This window comes from Taudactylus pleione, unplaced genomic scaffold (assembly GCF_031769625.1).
Source record: "Taudactylus pleione unplaced genomic scaffold, aTauple2 ptg000497l, whole genome shotgun sequence".
NCBI lineage: Eukaryota > Metazoa > Chordata > Amphibia > Anura > Myobatrachidae > Taudactylus > Taudactylus pleione.
In genome coordinates, this window is record NW_028284899.1 from 1771174 (window position 1) to 1791343 (window position 20170).

The following is a 20170-nucleotide window of genomic DNA, read 5'->3' on the forward strand; positions in this document are numbered from 1 at the left end:
AGGGAGAACGGAGCTAGCTCATAGACTATTACAGCCAACGGAGCAGAGTAACAAAGTAACAGTCCCCTTTGACGTTATAGTAACTCCCCCTCATTGCAGTTTACCTTCACAAAACAGATAGAGACTTTGTATCAATGCCTAGCAGTCAGCCAGGATTTAAAATAAATGTGGAATCATTCGCAGCTAGGAACAATTTAGCTTCACATTGATTGCAAGCGGAACTTATTCTGTCAAGCAGGCTAAGGACAAAGGTACAACCATTATCCCGGGCAACGCGGTGTACACGCAGGTGGACTTGTCACGTTATTAGGTGATTGATGTGTAGCTTCTGGCCAGAAAGCGTTAGGAGAGTTAATGCACATTTTAAAGTAATTGAAGTTGTTTGCCATTTCTGTTATGGTGTGATTATAGTGGATAAGATTAATTGTGTTTTATTGTGCTGCGAACAATAATTTTTGAACCCACAGGGACGACAGTTGCTGATCGTGGCCAGGAGGCCAAGTTCCTGTACAATAAAATCCAATTGACTGGTTGTTTGGTGAATAGACAAAATAAATGTTATTGTTATTGTACATGCTGTTGTGAGTAGATCTGTGGTTCGCTCTAAGAAAAAAACACTAGTGGAAAATACTACATTACCTGTTGTGGAAATAAAAGATTGTAAACTTCTTTTCTGAAATCGTTGCATACTTACCTCCTCACCTCTCTGTACTAACAGAAAAGAATCTAGAAACCCCCGTCCTACGTATACCCAGAATTTAGAAGTAGGTCACAGTATAGTGAGAGAGAGCTGTGCAGTCACACCAATAGCAGGCCGTGTTCCCTGCAGTTACTAGCCTCATGTACTGCACACATACAGCTACGGTATAGCGAGAGAGAGAGCTGGGCAGTCACACCAATAGCAGGCAGTGTTACCTGCAGTTACTAGCCTCATGTACTGTACACATACAGCTACTGTATAGTGAGAGAGAGCTGGGCAGTAACACCAATAGCAGGCCGTGTTACCTGCAGTTACTAGCCTCATTTACTGCACACATACAGCTACGGTATAGCGAGAGAGAGAGCTGGGCAGTCACACCAATAGCAGGCAGTGTTACCTGCATTTACTAGCCTCATGTACTGTACACATACAGCTACGGTATAGCGAGAGAGAGAGCTGGGCAGTCACACCAATAGCAGGCCATGTTACCTGCACTTACTAGCCTCATGTACTGCACACATACAGCTACGGTATAGCGAGAGAGAGAGCTGGACAGTCACACCAATAGTAGGCAGTGTTACCTGCAGTTACTAGCCTCATGTACTGTACACATACAGCTACTGCATAGTGAGAGAGAGCTGGGCAGTAACACCAATAGCAGGCCGTGTTAGCTGCACTAACTAGCCTCATGTACTACACACATACAGCTATGGTATAGTGAGAGAGAGCTGGGCAGTCACACCAATAGCAGGCCGTGTTACCTGCAGTTACTAGCCTCATGTACTGTACATATACAGCTATGGTATAGTGAGAGAGAGCTGGGCAGTCACACCAATAGCAGGCCGTGTTCCCTGCAGTTACTAGCCTCATGTACTGTACACATACAGCTATGGTATAGTGAGAGAGAGCTGTGCAGTCACACCAATAGCAGGCCATGTTACCTGCAGTTACTAGCCTCATGTACTGCACACATACAGCTACGGTATAGCGAGAGAGAGAGCTGGGCAGTCACACCAATAGCAGGCAGTGTTACCTGCATTTACTAGCCTCATGCACTGTACACATACAGCTACTGTATAGTGAGAGAGAGCTGGGCAGTAACACCAATAGCAGGCCGTGTTACCTGCAGTTACTAGCCTCATGTACTGTACATATACAGCTATGGTATAGTGAGAGAGAGCTGTGCAGTCACACCAATAGCAGGCCGTGTTCCCTGCAGTTACTAGCCTCATGTACTGCACACATACAGCTACGGTATAGCGAGAGAGAGAGCTGGGCAGTCACACCAATAGCAGGCCATGTTACCTGCAGTTACTAGCCTCATGTACTGCACACATACAGCTACGGTATAGTGAGAGAGAGCTGGGCAGTCACACCAATAGCAGGCAGTGTTACCTGCAGTTACTAGCCTCATTTACTGCACACATACAGCTATGGTATAGTGAGAGAGAGCTGGGCAGTCACACCAATAGCAGGCAGTGTTACCTGCATTTACTAGCCTCGTGTACTGTACACATACAGCTACTGTATAGTGAGAGAGAGCTGGGCAGTAACACCAATAGCAGGCCGTGTTACCTGCAGTTACTTGCCTCATTTACTGCACACATACAGCTATGGTATAGCGAGAGAGAGAGCTGGGCAGTCACACCAATAGCAGGCAGTGTTTCCTGCAGTTACTAGCCTCATGTACTGGACACATACAGCTACGTTATAGCGAGAGAGAGAGCTGGGCAGTCACACCAATAGCAGGCAGTGTTACCTGAAGTTACTAGCCTCATGTACTGTACACATACAGCTACTGCATAGTGAGAGAGAGCTGGGCAGTAACACCAATAGCAGGCCGTGTTAGCTGAAGTTACTAGCCTCATGTACTGCACACATACAGCTACAGTATAGTGAGAGAGAGCTGGGCAGTCACACCAATAGCAGGCCGTGTTACCTGCAGTTACTAGCCTCATGTACTGTACATATACAGCTATGGTATAGTTAGAGAGAGCTGGGCAGTCACACCAATAGCAGGCAGTGTTCCCTGCAGTTACTAGCCTCATGTACTGTACACATACAGCTATGGTATAGTGAGAGAGAGCTGTGCAGTCACACCAATAGCAGGCCATGTTACCTGCAGTTACTAGCCTCATGTACTGCACACATACAGCTACGGTATAGCGAGAGAGAGAGCTGGGCAGTCACACCAATAGCAGGCAGTGTTACCTGCATTTACTAGCCTCATGTACTGTACACATACAGCTACTGTATAGTGAGAGAGAGCTGGGCAGTAACACCAATAGCAGGCCGTGTTATCTGCAGTTACTTGCCTGACATAGGGGTTCACTATGGTACCCCCCGATTTAGCTTGTTGAAGGTATTTGGTGTTTTTAAACGGGCTCAATAGCTGCTAAATAGCGTTTTTCTATACGTGGTGCAGAATAGTATTCAGGAATATTTTTCCCTTTCAATAACTTATCCCAGCAAATTTGGGGTACTTGAAATGGAGGTTAGCATATTTAAAATTTCCTAAAGTGAAGTTGAAAAAATTGTGAAAAATCCACCTGCCACAAGCACCTGCAATCCAAAAAACACTTGGGGCATACTTGGGGACCCCCCAGAGTCAAGTTCGCTAGTTTTTAACTTTGTACCCCAACTTTTTTTTTTCACCCCCTTTTTCAAAGTCATTTTTGGGGTGTCCTAAAGTGTTTTTTTTATTACCTTTGAAGGCTGCAGGGGGGTTCCCGCAATGTTGCACCCCAAAATCCCAATTCTGCACTTTTTTCCGCCTGCTATTCATAGGCAAAACTTTTCTGCCTATTACATTGCATTGACTTTCCGCCTAGGCAGAAAGTCTTTCAAATTGAATACGGGGTAAAAGCAAAACAGGTGAAAATGACGTCATCGGCAAAAAAGTATCGCGGATCCGGACTTTTTGCCTCAAATTGAATACGGACTTTTATCTGATTTGACTGATAGCGATGATAATGGTGAAACAATTACATTGTACACAGTGAAACAGCTCTAGGAGAATTATAAACAGGGAATCTAGAGATGTGAATAGTCAACCCAGGGTCTTGGAGGGGAAGAGACCAAGTACATACAGAGGGCCTGATTCAGCAAGGATCGCAGTTGCTAATATGCACGTAATCAGCCGATTGTTGCGTTCTGTGCATGCGTATGCATTACAGTGCGCGTGCGCAAACCAAAGGCTACGCAGACCCATAGCAAAGTGACTGACAGGAAGTGCCGTTTGTGGGTGGTGAGGGAGGGGATGGTTGGGCAAACGCAGGCGTGCCAGTGCGTTTCAACGGCATTGCAGGGACGTGCATAAATTAGGCACTGCGATGCCATATACAGCCATAGCATTGATAGCGTGCGTGTCTGTTATCAATTTCTGAGTAAGGTCTGGGCTTGTGCAAGTGTGCGTATGGGTCCGATGTTAATGATCGCTTCACTATATTGCTAAGTATTACGTATGTGGGACAGGGGAAAGTGGGCGTCCTTATGTGAGGCTGTGATCGCAATGTTATACTGCAATCGCAATGCATTTGCATATCACCGCTGATATTAGCAACCGCATTGCATGCGCATTAGCAAAATAGCGATCCGTAGAGAATCAGGCCCATAGACAGGGATATGAAACACACAACATCGCATCCTCAGATATTCCATCACAGTCACACATTAAACCCCATAGACAGAACTCCAACACGCAGAACAGACCGAGACCTAGAGGAAAACGAGGAGGGAGGGTGGCAGAGAATCTAATTTAATTAATAAAAATGCTAAAGAGGTATTGAACCTTTCTATTAAAGATCTGTTTGAAGCCCAAATCAGTTTGCTTCTTAAGGAACTAAAATTTGGTCCCTCCTCTAGTCCTAACTTATTTGATTTATTTGTCGAACTAAACGGGTTTATCAGAAACCTTTGTCGTAAACGCTATTTCACAGGCCCTTAAAAAATGGAGGATTGAAGGATCACCTATTGTTACAGATAATTCAATACTCCCTAATATTAGAGAACGTACAAAAGAGGATAATATCCCGCTTAATGAACTATACAGCTTACTCAAAGAAAATGATAATCAGCCTGGTGTTCATATCCCTATTTTTGGCATCTCGAGACCTCTCAGGAGATGGTGTTAACTAGTTGTAAGGCTAAGTCACAATATTTTCCCCTTCAATATAATAGTGCTCCTGTATAGACATTCTATCAAAAAACTTTAAAAGAATTTGAAGCATTATGTAGTAAGGCCAATAGAGATTTGAAATATTGTCATAGTCTCTCAGAACAAGATGTGCTTTGAAAGTACTCCAGGAGGATTCATCACTAACATTTAAGCCAGCAGATAAGGGGGGGCGGGGAAGTTGTCCAGGATACCTCTGATTATGTATCAGAGGCACTTAGACAACTCTCCAACCCAAAATTCTACACCTCAAAAGCAATCCTACTAAACATTTTCAAATGGAGTTATCTAATTTATTACGAGGAGTTTTTGAAAAAAGTATTATCACTGCGGACATCCTCACATTTCTTTTTCCTACACACCCTATCACCCCCACTTATTATCACCTCTTTAGGATACACAAAACACAGCACAATCCACCTGGGCATCCCATTTGAGATCCTATTTGAGAGATACCATCCATTTTCTTGAGAAATTATCTAAGATAGAGTGGAAAGAGGATTATTATTTTTTGACATGTGAAGTCACATCACTGTATATGAATATACCTCACAACCTCGGTCTAGAAATGGTAGATAGGAGCTTATGGTGGCTCCAGAGATGTCGGCGGAACAGAGTGAATTTATTCTATCATCTATTCACTTTATTCTCACCCACAATTTTTTTTTATTTAATCACGTTTTCTATCTAGTGGTCCTCAACACAGCAATGGGCACATTCAATTATGAGTTTGTCTGGTACAGCCCCTTCGCCGCGAACCTGGTCCTATAAGACCGTTATAGAGATGATTAATTTTTTTATTTGGAAAGGGGATTTATCTTCTATTACGCGGTTGTACATCACTTAAATCACAATCCCTTTAATCTCATGTTCACGAGCACTTATCTGTCCACTATTAGTTTTTTAGATATCACGTTGGATATTCTAGATTATCAAATTTGCACATCGACTTAACAGAAAGATGTGGATTGCAATAACTACATTGGTTATAATAGTGATCACCAAAAAAGTTGGCTTTGCAACATACCGAGAAGACAGTTGCGCAGAGTGAGGCGCAACTCTACCGACTCCAAGAGATTTTCCGAACTGGCAAGCTCTTTGATAGATTCTTTCAGAGATAAATCTTATCCCCAGGAGTTACTTGAGAGGACATTTGAGGAAACATTGTCTTTAGATAGAACTATACTACTTTCAAAAAGACATACTAGCTCCAGTAAGAATAGTGAATTTGATAAGTCTGCTGTTTTTGTGTCCAAACTAAATAGTCTGGAATATAAGATTAAAAACATATAAAGACTATAAATTTCCCTATCATTAGACCCTGTCTTGAAAAATGAATTACTAAGTAAACCTACTATAGTGTTTAAGAAGGCCGACAATCTTTAAAGAAAACTGGTCTCAACAGGTGAAAACTAAGATATCGAATAATAATGAATGGACTTCTAAAATAGTTGGGTGCTTTAAATGTAATCACGCTAGGTGCACTACATGCAAACACATATCAAATAGACAAAGGAGTTTTTTTTCGACAAATACTGGGAAAGAATTTATGATTAGAACCCTCACTAATTGTGAAACTGACTTTGCTCTTTAGGTATTGTCATGTCCATGTAAGAGACAATACGTTGGCCTGGCCGTACTACTAGGAAATTTAAAATTCAATTCATTTAACACTGACATAATATTGTGAATGGAATGACTAAACATATCGTGGCTCGTTATTTTATACAGGAACATGCAATCCTGAACTCTTAAGCTGGCCATCCGCTGTACAATTTTCTGTCAGATATCTGTCCAATCTGGCTGGTTGGAATGAAAACCTGCTAATGTATGGGAGCAAATGACAATCGTCCATTTGTTCACAAACACTGGAAAATAGCCAAAAATGGTTGTTCAGACAAATTGGTTAAAAGTTAAAACACACAAATTTAACCAATTTGAAAAAAATTTTTTGCCCTTTTTTTAGTGTTTAAAACCATATAATTGACTGTAATTTGCTCCCATACATTACGTTTTCATTCCAACCAGCCAGATTGGACAGATATCTGACAGATAATTGTATAGTGGATGGCCAGCTTTAGGGGCTATTGTAATTGAACAGATCCCTGTTATACTGTCCATCCACTAGGCGATTTTGACAGGTGATTGCACGATAACGACGTCGGGGGGGGGGAACGAGGCAGGGTCAACATACCTGCTTTTTTATAGTACTTCCTGAGAGGGGCAGGCAGGGAGAAAGAGCATCGGCGCTGTAGCATTTGAACTATGGAGCTGGCTGCAAGTAATCACAGCTCATGGAATGGCAGCCAATCAGGAGTGGCTGCCGTTCCACGAGAAGTGATTGGCTCGCGGCCAGCTCCATAATGCCGATACTCTTCCTCGCCGCTAGGGATGGGCAGAACGATTCACTGTACTGAGTTGAGCCACATGGCTCAACTCAGTGGTGTGTCTTGATACAGTGTCTTGGGACATGGCTCTTTAGAGCTGTAGGAAGTAGAAGTGCCGGCGACTCTGAGTGAGTCGCTGACAGCTCTGCCCCCGGCAGCCCAGCACTGCAGCTCAGGTTTCTGCACTGACTCTCCTGAATCAGTGCACTCCCCCAAGCCCTGGCAGTAGCTGCACGACTCAGAGTGAGTCGCTAACAGCCCCGCCCCCTACTCTGCTGATCTGACTCAGTGGAGAAGTATGATCAGGTCGGATCAGCAGTGTAGGGGGTGGAGCTGCCAATGACTCAGGCTCCCACTGACAGAGAGGTTAGAGAGGTGGGTGTCCAGACACACCAAACGCTGAGTGACTCGAATCATTCGAACATCTGACTGATTCGAGTCAGTGTGTTGAGACACTCACTCACTAGCCATCTCTACTCACCGCTACCACCCGAGCCCCCTCTCTCTCCCGGCCCGGGACTGGAGACCTAGCAGTCCCCCCCCTGATGGCGGCCCAGAATGTGGATGGTTTAATGAGAAAGTGCAGCTATTTAAACCCCACACTCCCACACTGGAGATTATACCTTCTGAGGAAACCGGGAGTCTTGATACCCGGAGAAATGCATCAAGGATCCAGAGACCGCTCAGACCATCTCTATTTTATTCATTTCCCTTCCACTGCCCGACCGATTGCTGTTAATTACGAACTCATTAGGATTAAGTGCTTACACCATCGGGCCTCCGCTACACGAGCGAGAGGAAAGTGACAATATTCACCGGCTAACTGGAGAGCCTGTTGCGCTTACGGACAAAGGATTGAGACCAGCAGCTGATCCTCCACCTTTACGGCACCCTGTCGGCAGGTCATACCTTGGTCTGGAGGGAAACGCTGCTGGTTGGTCTCACTGCTGTGATTACATTGGTCGCTGATTCACTTGCTTCAACAGTATTTCACCTTATTCACCATGCTTACGGGACATACGGTTCTAACCTGGGTGAGAACATGGGCCGTATTCAATTAGCGTCGAAAAGTCCGAATCCGCGGAAAAGTATCGCGGATGAAGTCATTTCGTCAGGCAGAAACTTTTCGCCCTATTCAATTGCAAAGACTTTTCGCGTACGTGGAAAAGTCAATGCAATGTAGTAGGCGGAAAAGATTTGCCTATAAATAGGTGGAGAAAAAATGTGCAGAATAGCGGTTTTGGGGTACAAACGTCGGAAAACCACTCTGCACCCTTTGGATAGCCCCACAAAGGATAACTACGTAAAAAAAAATCCCTAAAAAAAAAAAGAGGGACACCCCTAAAAATTACTTTGAATATGGGGGTGAAAAAGTTCAAAGTTTGGGTACAAACATAAAAAGTAGCGAAATAGACTTCAGTGGGGTCCCCAAGTATGGGGCAGGTAATTTTTTGATTGCAGGTGCTTCCGGCAGGTGGATTTTTTACATCATTTAAAACTTCACTTTAGCAACTTAAAAATATGCTAGCACCCATTTTCATGTACCTCAAATTTGCTGGGAGTAGTTATTTTTGCCAAAAAATATTGCTTAATGCTATTCTTCACCACTTGTGTTAATGCGCTAATTGGCACCAATTGGCACAACTTAAGTACCCCAAATACCTTCATTAGGGCTAATCGGGGGGCATCTATAGTGATCCCCAATGTTAGTGCATTTGGAGGGGGTCAGGCCGATTTCCCTATTTCTGACAGCACTTTCTGCCTGTTCCGACATTGCGGCCGTTTTCGCGTCCTTTGGAACTGAATAGAGCAAATAGCGGGGGCACGCCCGATAAGTTTCCACGTCCACACGATGTAGGCGGAAAGTAGATCCCGGCGACGGCAGCGAAATTATCGCTGCTAATTGAATACGGCCCCATATATTAAATCTGGACAGTGAGTATTGACTCCTTTATTGGAAAGCTTTATTTGTGGACAGTTCTATAGGAGAGGGACTTATCATTAGTTCCACAATATGCTCTAGTGTTGATTACTACCAATTTGCTGTTAGATCACGTATTTTATAATACTGTACAGTTTCTTGTGAAGGCAAGTGGCAAAGACTCCTTTTAGGGGCACTCTGAACATTTTGATTGAAATGATAACAGCACTAAAATATTAAATGTATTACTATGGGGTATATTCATCATGATAAAATTGTGACAGGTGATCATTAAGTTTTGAACTTTCAGTGACTTCAATAAACAGTTCGGAGGCATTCATCATGCCTCATTAACTAAAGTATCACTTCCAAAATGCTGCTATTTCAGCAGGGACAGCTTTTTGGAAGTGTGTTAAGTATCACTAGCCTCTCCGCATCCGAGCACATACATGCAACCGCATCCATGACTTTCTGCACTGCATGGAAGAGGTGAGAGATTCCCAATGCCTAACAGGCTGCTTGTGCTGGAGAGGTGAATGTGCAGAGAGAGGGCTCCATCTTCTTCCTCCTTCTGGATCTCTGAAGTTGGAATGGCAGCCAGGGGCCCACGGCAGCGGCTGCAGAGAAATTATGGACAGGTTGCATACGCGCACGTAGGGGGGGTTTCTGAGTACCCAGAAACCCCTCCCTCCCTGTCCGCCAATCAGTGATGTAGCACCGTTGGTTTCAGTAAGTGTAGTGCGAACCACAGTGAGTGCGGTCCGCACTACACAGTGACAAACACACCGGCAGCGGTGTGTTTGTTTTAGCAGCCAATGAGAGTCAGACAGACTCTCATTGGCTGCTGCATCCAAGGAGCGAGTCAGGCTGGAGTTCACTCATGAGCTCCGCCTTCCAGATCCCACAGTGGGTGATGGGAGAGACATCATGATGTCTCTCCCATAGTACCGAGCGGACGGTGGCGGGTGCAGGATCGGGGATTCAGGTAAGTATGTTGTGTGTGTCTTGTTTTGTATATGTAAGGGGCACTGCATAGAGCGGACCACTACTGGCCCACTGTATAAGGACCACAACTCGGGACATTGCATAGGTGGACCACCACTGGGGGCACTGTATAAGGAGCACTACAGGGGGCACTGCATAGGGGGCCACTACTGGGGGCCCTGTATAAGGGGCACTACTGGGGGCACAGCATTGGGGGGCCACTACTGGGGGCACTGTATAAGGGGCACTGCATAGGGGGGACCAGTACTGGGGGCACTGTATAAGGGGCACTACTGGGAGCACTGCATAAGGGGACCACTAATGAGGGCACTGTATAAGGGGCACTACTGGGGCACTGCATAGGGGGGACCACTAATGAGGGCACTGTATAAGGGGCATTGCATAGGGGGGACCACTACTGGGGGCACTACTGGGAGCACTGCATAGGCGGGACCACTACTGGGGGCACTTAATAAGGGGCACTGCATAGGGGGACCACTACTGGGGGCACTACATAGGGGGGCACTGTATATGGGATATTACTGGGGGCACTGTATAAGAGGCATTACTGGGGGCACTGTATATGGGGCAGTACAAGTACAAGTGCAACATACACTTCACCTTCACCAACAGCTTCCCTGAAGTGAAGTGTATGTTGCACTTGTACTATGGTTGTTTATGAAGCCTTGACAAAGGTCCCACAGGATTTAAACGTTGGCTACAATGGCGATGACTGCAACCAAATGATTGTCTGCAATAAATGAAGTAAGCATACTTTTGCTGGTGAGTGCCCTCTGATGTTTCCTTTAAAATATAAGGCGCGTCTTTTTGGATATATTTGGATCCAAAAAGAGGTTGTACCCCAATGCTGCTTTGATGTGATGTGAGTGCATTATTATATTTGGACATATATATGTATATATATTTATTTGAGGCTAGATGCTTTTTCATTGGTTCGGTAACCAAGGATTTGGAAACCTCCCTTTCAAAATCCTATGTTTGCCGCTGGGTTACTCACTGGTGTCACACTGCGCTTCTTTCATGCTACTCTGTGCAGGTTAAGTGTGATTTACTGCAACAGTAGAGAGATCACTGCTGCTGCAGGCCCCCCCGCCGGGTGTGCCCGGTTGACAGGGAGATATCTTAGACAGCTGCAGCCATTCAGCTGCTGGGTCCTACCGGCTGGAAGGGAAGGTGTGAGCTCCTACAACAGCAGGCAGAGAAATCGCTGCAGCTGCGGGGCCCCCCTCCGGGTCTGCCCGACTGAAAAGGGGCAATTGTGTGATCCCAATGAAGTGGTAAGAACAGGTACCATGCTATTCTTCTGCATTGCACTGCACCCGACACTGAAGCCAAAGCAGCTTCAGTGTAACATCTGCGACTGTAAGAAGATTGCTACAGTTACTGTTTTATTTTAACTTTTACTTGAAATTATGTAAATTACTGGTGTCTATATTATATATATTCTCATTGGCAATTAATCTAATTTCAAATAAAAGTTAAAAATGGTAATCTTTTTGCAGTTGCAGATATTACACTGAAGCTGCTTTGGCTTCAGTGCCGGGTGCCATGGAGAAGAGGAGGAAAGAGGGAATGGATGGAGGAGCTGTGTGAAACAGAGGGGACACAGCGGGGAGGAGTCTGAAAAGACCGTACTCCTGCACAGGCTGATGTGATAATTGCAGCCTGTGATGAGATTTGGGGCTGTACGCCATCTCAGAATCGCATATAGTTACACTAACAAGTTCTGAAAAAAGTTTGGGGACTCTGGAAATTATTGGGGGGGGGGAAAGAATTGTAAGTAGGAGATATCAGTGATTAATAAATGGCCCTGAAACTTAATTTCTACAAAAGAATGTGAAAATGTTAATTAAGGTATATAGAGAAAATCTTTAATTTTGGGCCATACTGATTAATAGTTTCCTAAGGGACCCATTTATTAACTATTGGGTTTTAGACCCAATAATTAGCATTACTTATTACCAGCAATAAGAAATTATGTACCGCAGGAATGTATTAAGAAACACATCCAGCGTCAGGGGCTTTGGAAGCGAGTACACTTTACGGGTATCCCCTAAAAATGTTTGTTCCCACAAAATTTGCTTGATAAATATGCCCCAAAGTTTTTAAGTGAATGTATTACATACATGTTTATTAATTACATTATCTTGACTGCTCACAGTTACATTAATGAGGATAACAGTTACTGAAATGTATTTATTTCTTTACTGTTTATCCTCCTTTAAAATATGTGTTAATAATCTTCATGTTGCTCCTCTTTTTGATTCCTGAATTACTAAATACACTGTTTGGGCTCCTGAATTGCTTTCTACAAGGTATCGGCTTAAATTTTTATAAAGTGATTATTATATGGCTAAATTAAATAAAAACTATCTCTCATTTGTATTATTATTATTATTATTATTATTATTTATTAATAATAATAACAATAATAATAATAATAATAATAAATCATTTATGTTAACCCCCTAACTCCATTTGTATAAAATTTCTATGACTTTATGAGTTTTAGTTTGTGTCATGCTTCAAAGGGTTAATATATTTTTTTCTCTCTTTAGCAATACAGAAATCAGAGATGCTTAGAAATCAAATTATTTTTGTTATTCTCTCCTCAGAATGCTGCTTCTGACCGGAACCTCCAGGCTGATTACTCTACAGAAAGCTCTGACCCACAGTCTCCCAGACTCAATGAAGGTAAATGAGAAAACATTCTACTTACATGTGGTCAGGAAGCAAAGCATGGTTTCAGACATGGCCACTGTAGATTTGTCCTTTGTAGCAAGAGTGCAACAAGACACACACTCTGCAGAAGTGTGACTTTACTGAGAGCATACACAAACTAACATGCCACCAGGAGTTCTTCTGGGGCAAGAGAGTGGTTGGCAGGGAGTTGTCCGTCAGGGAGACCCATCATTTCGGAAGTGGGTTTCATGATAAATTAGCTCTCATTCTTTGTAGATAGTTCTCTACAGAAATATGTGAAACATTTAAAATCTTATATTAAAGATGCAACACATTTCCTGAAATTGATTAAGAATGTTACATGGAAATCAAATTACTGTTTTGTAACTTGCTACGTCGAACCATTGTATTCAAACATTGATCATGAATTAGGAATTTAAGTAGTAGAATACTACGTATCAATGGATGAAACTATCACGAAGAATGAGACGGAACTTGTGTTAAAAGTGATTAGTTTTATACTATATCACAATTACTTTGTATTTAATTCACAATTTTTTCGGCAAACACGGGCTACTGCCATGGGGATGAGCTTTGTCCCCAGCTATGCCAACCTATTCATGGGTAGGTTTGAGGACCAACATGTTTGGGGGAGTGGGCTGGGGGCGGATCTGGTCCTATATGGCAGGTATATTGATGATTTATTTTTTTGTTTGGGACACTGAGTTTTCTTGTATTAAAGTATTTTTAAAGAGTTTGAATAATAATTATTTTGGTATTAAAATCACAAACACAATTCATGCCACCAAGATCAATTTCTGGATATTGCGCTCACTTTCTAAAACAACAAGATTAACCTATATTAAAAGGTTGATCAGAATAGATATGTAAACTATAAAAGTGGTCATTATAAACAATGGAAGATAATATACCAAAAGGCCAATTCTTAAGATTAAAAATAAATTGTTCTACCTTGGAAGCTTTCTCTAAGCCGGCAACAAACCTGTATCAGTCATTTTTTGGAGCAAGGTTATCCATCCGAGATATTAGACAGAGCCTTAGATGGAATAAGAGATATAAATAGAAAGTCTATTAAATGATAGGGTGAATAAAAAATCCATGGATAAAGATAGATCTATGATGTTTGTGACTCAACTCAATACAGAGACCTATAAGATTTAGAGAATTATAAAGAAAAACTTTCCTTTATAAAAATTTGATGAAGTATTGAACAATGGGGCTGAATTGAGTGATAAAGTAATCTTTAGGAAAGCAGATAACTTGAAATTAAAATTAGCTCCAAGTTTATTTGAACCCAAAAATATAAATACTATAGAAAAAGAAAGCATTTGGATCCCTCAAAAGTCCAAGGCTTTTCATAAATGCGAAAAAAATAACTGACACTTGTAAATATATGAGAAGAAAAATAACAGTTTGAGTCCAAAGCATATTCAGAAAAATTCCAGATCAATTAATTTATTAACTGCAGATCCACATTCATGAATTATATTTTACAATGTGATGTGGTATGCAATACTTTGGTCATACCATAAGAACCTTGCATGCCAGATATATGGAACATCAATGAAACATCCAAATTTTTTTTCAAAATGATACTTTGTATAAACATATTTCGGAATGTCCGAATGGGAATCTAGAACAGATTAATATTAAAGCTATTGAACAAATTAGGATTAATTGCAAGGGGGTGACTGATTTACGAGGTTGTGTAGAAGGAAGGAATATTGGATATTTAGGCTCCATACTCTGGTTCCTTTAGGTTTAAATGACACCACTGAACTTAATACCATATAGCCTCCCCCCTGAACAGCATCTCTTTGACCCCCTCCCTTCCCTTCCTTACTTTTCCTGGTCCCTTCCTCCCTTCCTTTCTCTCTTATTTATGATTATATAAGATCATGTATATGTTTTTTATCCTCCCTTTATGAACCATCTACGGGTAATTTTATTGCATATGGATGTGGGTTCACCCTCCCTATTTTTCTTTAATTAGTGAGAAAAATGGATACTTATGGTTTATTAAATATATAGACACTATTTTTCTAAAACTAGTGGAAATGTGTACATACGATATACTAAATATATAATTTTTAATTGGTTACCTTATATTAACTGATATACTTCTCATGATAATGAAGATTTGTGGGAATTTCTAAAAATAGTATAGTTGAAATCTCTATAGATTGTGTATAGAAGTATACCACTGTAGAATTAGCAGTCTCAGTGTTTATAATGAGATCATTGGTATTTAGCTATCTTTTCCTATGTATACTTGCAGAAAAGGTTGTCAGGATTCATACAAAGATGGGCGTTAAAATTATAAAAATATGAGTATCTGTACAAACAAAGGAAATATACGAGCTACATAAAGATGGCCGCCCGATATATTCATAAGATGGCCACTGGAGCCATAGTGTTCTAGACTAGGCTCGGTGGTGCTGAGAGATGGACAAAGCTAGAGATGTGCACCGACCCCCGTGTTTTGGTTTTGGATCTGGATCTACCCTGATTTTGGATCTGCATTGGTTTTGCCAAAACCTCTCCTCCGTGTTTTGTTTTCGTGTTCTGGTTTTAAACCTGGATTTTTTCTTAAAAAATCATAAAAACAGCTAAAATCACATAAAATGGGCCTGTTTTTGTTCCTATAGTATAATTAACCTCAATAACATTTATTTCCAGTAATTTCCAATCAATTTTGACCACCTCACAATATTGTTTGCTTCATCTAGTTAAGGCGAAAAGGTTGCATCCAGCTAGCTGGCTGACTAAGCTAAGTGACACAGTGGGCGGCACTAACATGTGGCTGTTCAGTTTCTAATTTCCAACATGTATACAGTGTGTTACACAGTGTGGGTTGGATACACCAATAGTGCACTTACTGTGACAGCAGTGTCGGCAGAGCGGGGTTGCAGATGGTGTCCTCACTCCACAGTACATGGGATGGCAATGCTGCAGTGCTGGCAGTGTCCTCATTGAAGGGTACCGGTGATGTCGGCAGTGCGGGGGTGCCAGCGGTGTCTTTAGTGCAGGTTGGCTGGCTGTGTCGGCAGTGCGGGGGTGCCAGCGGGGTCTTAGTGTAGGTTTGCTGGCTGTGTCGTCAGTGCGGGGGTGCCAGCGGTGTCTTTGGTGCAGGTTTGCTGGCTGTGTTGGCAGTGCGGGGGTGCCAGCAGTGTCTTTAGTGCAGGTCTGCTGGCTCTGTCGGCAGTGCGGGAGTGCCAGTGGTGTGTTTAGTGCAGGTTTCCTGGCTGTGTCGGCAGTGCGTGGGTGCCAGCGGTGTCCTCATTGCAGGTTTGCTGACGACGTCGGCAATGCAAGGTAGTTCTCAATGCAGGGTGCCGGCGGTGTCGGCAGAGCGGGGGTGGTGTCCTCAGTGTATGGGAAAGATTTCTGGACTGCACACCCTGAATATATATATAATGGGAGGTGCTACCTGTTGAGACTAATTGCAGGCACAAAAATAGACAAATCTCAGGTGCACAACTCCAAATTATTGATAATATATAAATTCTATACAATTTTGCAATCGATAGAGGTTTTTAGCATAATCTTGGCCAAGGTAATGGGCCTACCCACCATATCCAGGTAACCTCTTTAGGGTAGGTCCCTAACATACTAGGATTCAAATCCAGAGCACAGGACACCCCCAAGCTGGCCCAGCTAAACTGCCCCAGGGCCCTGCCATAGTAAGAAAAGTGCAGTGTAATAGAGATAGTTAAGAGCAGCCACAGCTGCATATAAAGAAATGAAAATAAAAAAGTGAAGTACATGTATAATAAACAAACCGTGAAGGGTAAAAATGTGTTATAAAAGAAAAATGTGTTATAATGCGGTGCTCTGAAACAGATCAACCAAAGCAATCCAGGGGGACCCACGCCCCAAAAATGAACCAAAGTTGCACTACAGTATATAACTTGTAGGACTTACCTAGAATTGTGCCTAATACCAGTGTGCATATACATTACCAGACTCAGTGTGTCAGCAGTGTCAGCAGTGTGGGGGGTCGCTGACAGTGTCCTCAGTACATTGGGCAGCAGTGCAGGAGTGTCAGCAGTGGTGGTGTTGGCAGCGTGGGATGCTGCCAGTGAGGGTGTCGGCGGTGTTGGCAGCGGAGGGTGCCGGCGGTGTGAGGCGGCGGGGGATGATGGGCACCATCTTCTTTTCTTCTTTTGTGCTGTTTTCAATGGGCTTAATGCTGATAGACAGCTCTTTCAGCCAATCAGCGTTAAGCCCGCTGAAAACAAAACCTTGTGACTCGACAGAGGGGTCGCGAGATTTTGCCTCGGGTCAGGGATCCGGGGCAGGCAAGGAGATCCGAGCTGCGCTTGGATCGCCCTGGATCCCCCAAATTCGGGTGGGTTTGGATCTCTTAGATCCGAACCAGCTCATCTCTAGTTAAAGCTTATGACACTTGGAGTGACTGTTGGGATGACAGATTTGAGAATGAGGCCACCAAAAAGTATAAGCCATCCAGAAGGAGGCTTGAAACGCATGACGCATACTGCGCATGCGCAAACTGGAAAAAATGGCGGCACCAACTGGGGTATAAATAGGGTAAGGTATATTGCCCCTTCAGATTTTGTACCTGGAAGTGACGTAAGTGAGGACGGAAGTGCAGTTTTCTGCCCATACTGTCCACCAAAAGAGGAAAGTTGTCCCCTTGGGGGCTGGCTTCACTCGCCACGCTTCGGGGTCGGTGACTCGCTTCACTTGCCACAAGATTATATTCCCCCTCTGTGCCCATGTGGATGGTAGGGAATGACATTGGACAGTAACTGATGACGTCAGGGTACATCTACGGAAGGGGATCTAGCTGTAACCATATAAATATAGGATTAGAGCCCAGACATCTAGCGCAACCACCTGTGATATACCCGGGGAACAGTGGAGCCCAATAGGATCCAAGGACACTTGGAAATACGGCATGCCAAAGCCCAACTGCAGTTAAGATACTGCTATTACACTGAGACAGCGTGTAACCATTATATGCCAAGGACGCTCGGACACATGGCATGCTGACAATCAGCCGTGGTGCCGTTAATATATAGAAACAGTGAGTAACCACTATAAATCAATTGACTGCCGTTCATGTCACTGCTAAAACTCAACACAGGGGATTTACTAACACCGTAATGTACAAAACTTTTCAAGGCTAATATAGCCTGTTATTTATGCACAAGGAACATTACAGCTCCCTGGCTGAATTCAATTAAACTGTGATTTTATGAGATCTCTTTATATCCTAAAGTGCAATTTTTTTCTTATTGAGTGGAACATTGAAGCATTATTCATCTGCAATTCGGGACATTATCATTGCTGGTTCCTATTTGAATTGTGCATTACTTCTATCCCAACTGGGTTCAAGTGTGGGATATTAAGACTGAGATTTCTGTGCTGCTTTGTGAGCTATTCATTTCCTTTATTTATTTATTTTTTTCCATGTTTGTTATTAAGAGATACAGGGCCTGATTCAGACCCGGACGCTAAGTCGCGATCGCTCGCTATAGGTGATTGTCGCCTGTCTGCGCATGCGTATGCATCGCAGTGCAAATGCGCAAACCAGTCACTGCGATCGGGAATCGTGCGCTCTTAGTGCCTGATTCAGAGCCGGACGCAATTAGCGCTCGCTCATCCAGAAAATAGGGGTGGCTATTCAAATGAACCGTTCGCTCTTTGCGGTCTGTTCACGCCTCTAGGGCTGAACGAGCGAACAAAACTTGCGGTAGTTTTTTTGAAAAATACGCCCCCTGGCCGCTCGCATCCTACGTCATGTCCGCTATTTATTAGATTAATCGAGTACATCGACCAGCATATGAACTGCTCGCTATTCTTGTGGTTGGTTTTTGCTACCACAATCTTGCGAGCAGTTCTGGCTATAAAATAACCCAGTGATGTGGTCAATGACGCTGCTGTTTTAATTATGCACACCCATAAAACGCCCGTTTTGACCTTTAAGCACGCCTGCGTTCTGATCTCCACTCCCCGTTTTCAAGCACCTTCCCCCGTTACCACCCACATACGCCTCATCCTGTCGCTCAAATTTTCAGGCATTCGCTATTTTGCGAGCACATGAATTTCGACCGCACTGACTGGTTCGCGCATGCGTATAACGATCCGTACGCATGCGCAGTTGGGCAAACATCGCTCAGAGCGAATGAGCGGCCGCTTACGAGTGGCTCTGAATAAGGCCCTTAGCACAAAGACTGAGCGCTACTTTGAGTGACAGTGCTGTTTGTGGGTGGTAACAGGGGAAGGTGCGTGTGAACGGGGGAGTGGTGCTGCAAACGCAGGCGTGTCTGGGCGTCAACACGGAGTTTTATGGGTGTGCATAATTAGCATGGACGCGTCATTGTACACGTCACTTGGCTGTATGTCAGCCTGCAGTGATCGCAGTGCTTGCAGTGGAGTAGAGTCTACCTCAAGCGCTGCGTGCAGCTCCGATGGCTCTCGATGGTTCTGATTAATCATACAATTCTTAGAGATGACGTGTGCTAAGTAAGAAAAGTGGGCATCTTTATACCGGCGTGCGCTCACTCTGCCATCGCTCTCTAAAACATAGAGGGCACCCACATACGGCACTATCTGTCACTCAAAGTAGCGCTCGGTCTTTGTGTTAAGAGCGCATGATTCCCGATCACAATGACTGGTTCGCGCACGCGCACTGTGCTGCATGCGCAGACGGGCGACTGTCGCCCATAGCGAGCGTCCGTGTCTGAATCGGACCATCAGTCTGCATCAAAAGGAATTTCAATATCTGGATTTTTATGTGGCTTGAGTGACTCTCTATATTAAGAAGATAAGCCTAAAAAGGATTGGAGGATTAATGATCTCAGGACATTGTGTAAATATAACTGTCCACCCTGGAAACCTTTTGAAAACCATTTTGTTTTCTCATCTATGCTTTATTAACATCTTCAAGAGTGGACTGCTAATATTTTAATGGTCATCTAATGCACGTTGATGTGGCTTACTGACAACCTGAATATGCTAATTATATGTGATCTATTAAGGATGGAGTTTGATTTTAGTGGTTACATAATATATTAGACAGTGTTGAAATAATTTTTTTTAAAATAAATTGATTATCTGTCATTCCTACTAGCTGGACAGCGCTTTCTTTTTGAAGTTTGAACTTCAAAAGTTTGTTTTTCTTGTTGGTTGGCAGGGAGATCTTCCGTCAATCACTACAGTCACTATCACTACAGTCACTATCACTTTGCCTGTCCTTGGTGTCAACTAAAGTGGTGTCTTCCTCACCAACAAAGCACTATAGCTAGGGGATT

At 43.3% G+C, this 20170-nt stretch overlaps 1 protein-coding gene across 1 annotated transcript in view; it reads left to right on the forward strand.

Moving 5' to 3' along the window:
- The window catches only part of LOC148502422 (putative glycine N-acyltransferase-like protein 1B), a 97200-nt gene that overhangs the window by 45762 nt on the left and 31268 nt on the right, over positions 1-20170 (forward strand). Inside the window, exon 2 of the mRNA XM_088449817.1 lies at positions 12803-12881. Within this exon, the coding sequence (XP_088305943.1) occupies positions 12804-12881 (78 nt within the window). The 5' untranslated portion in view covers position 12803. The remainder of the gene's footprint in view (positions 1-12802; positions 12882-20170) is intronic.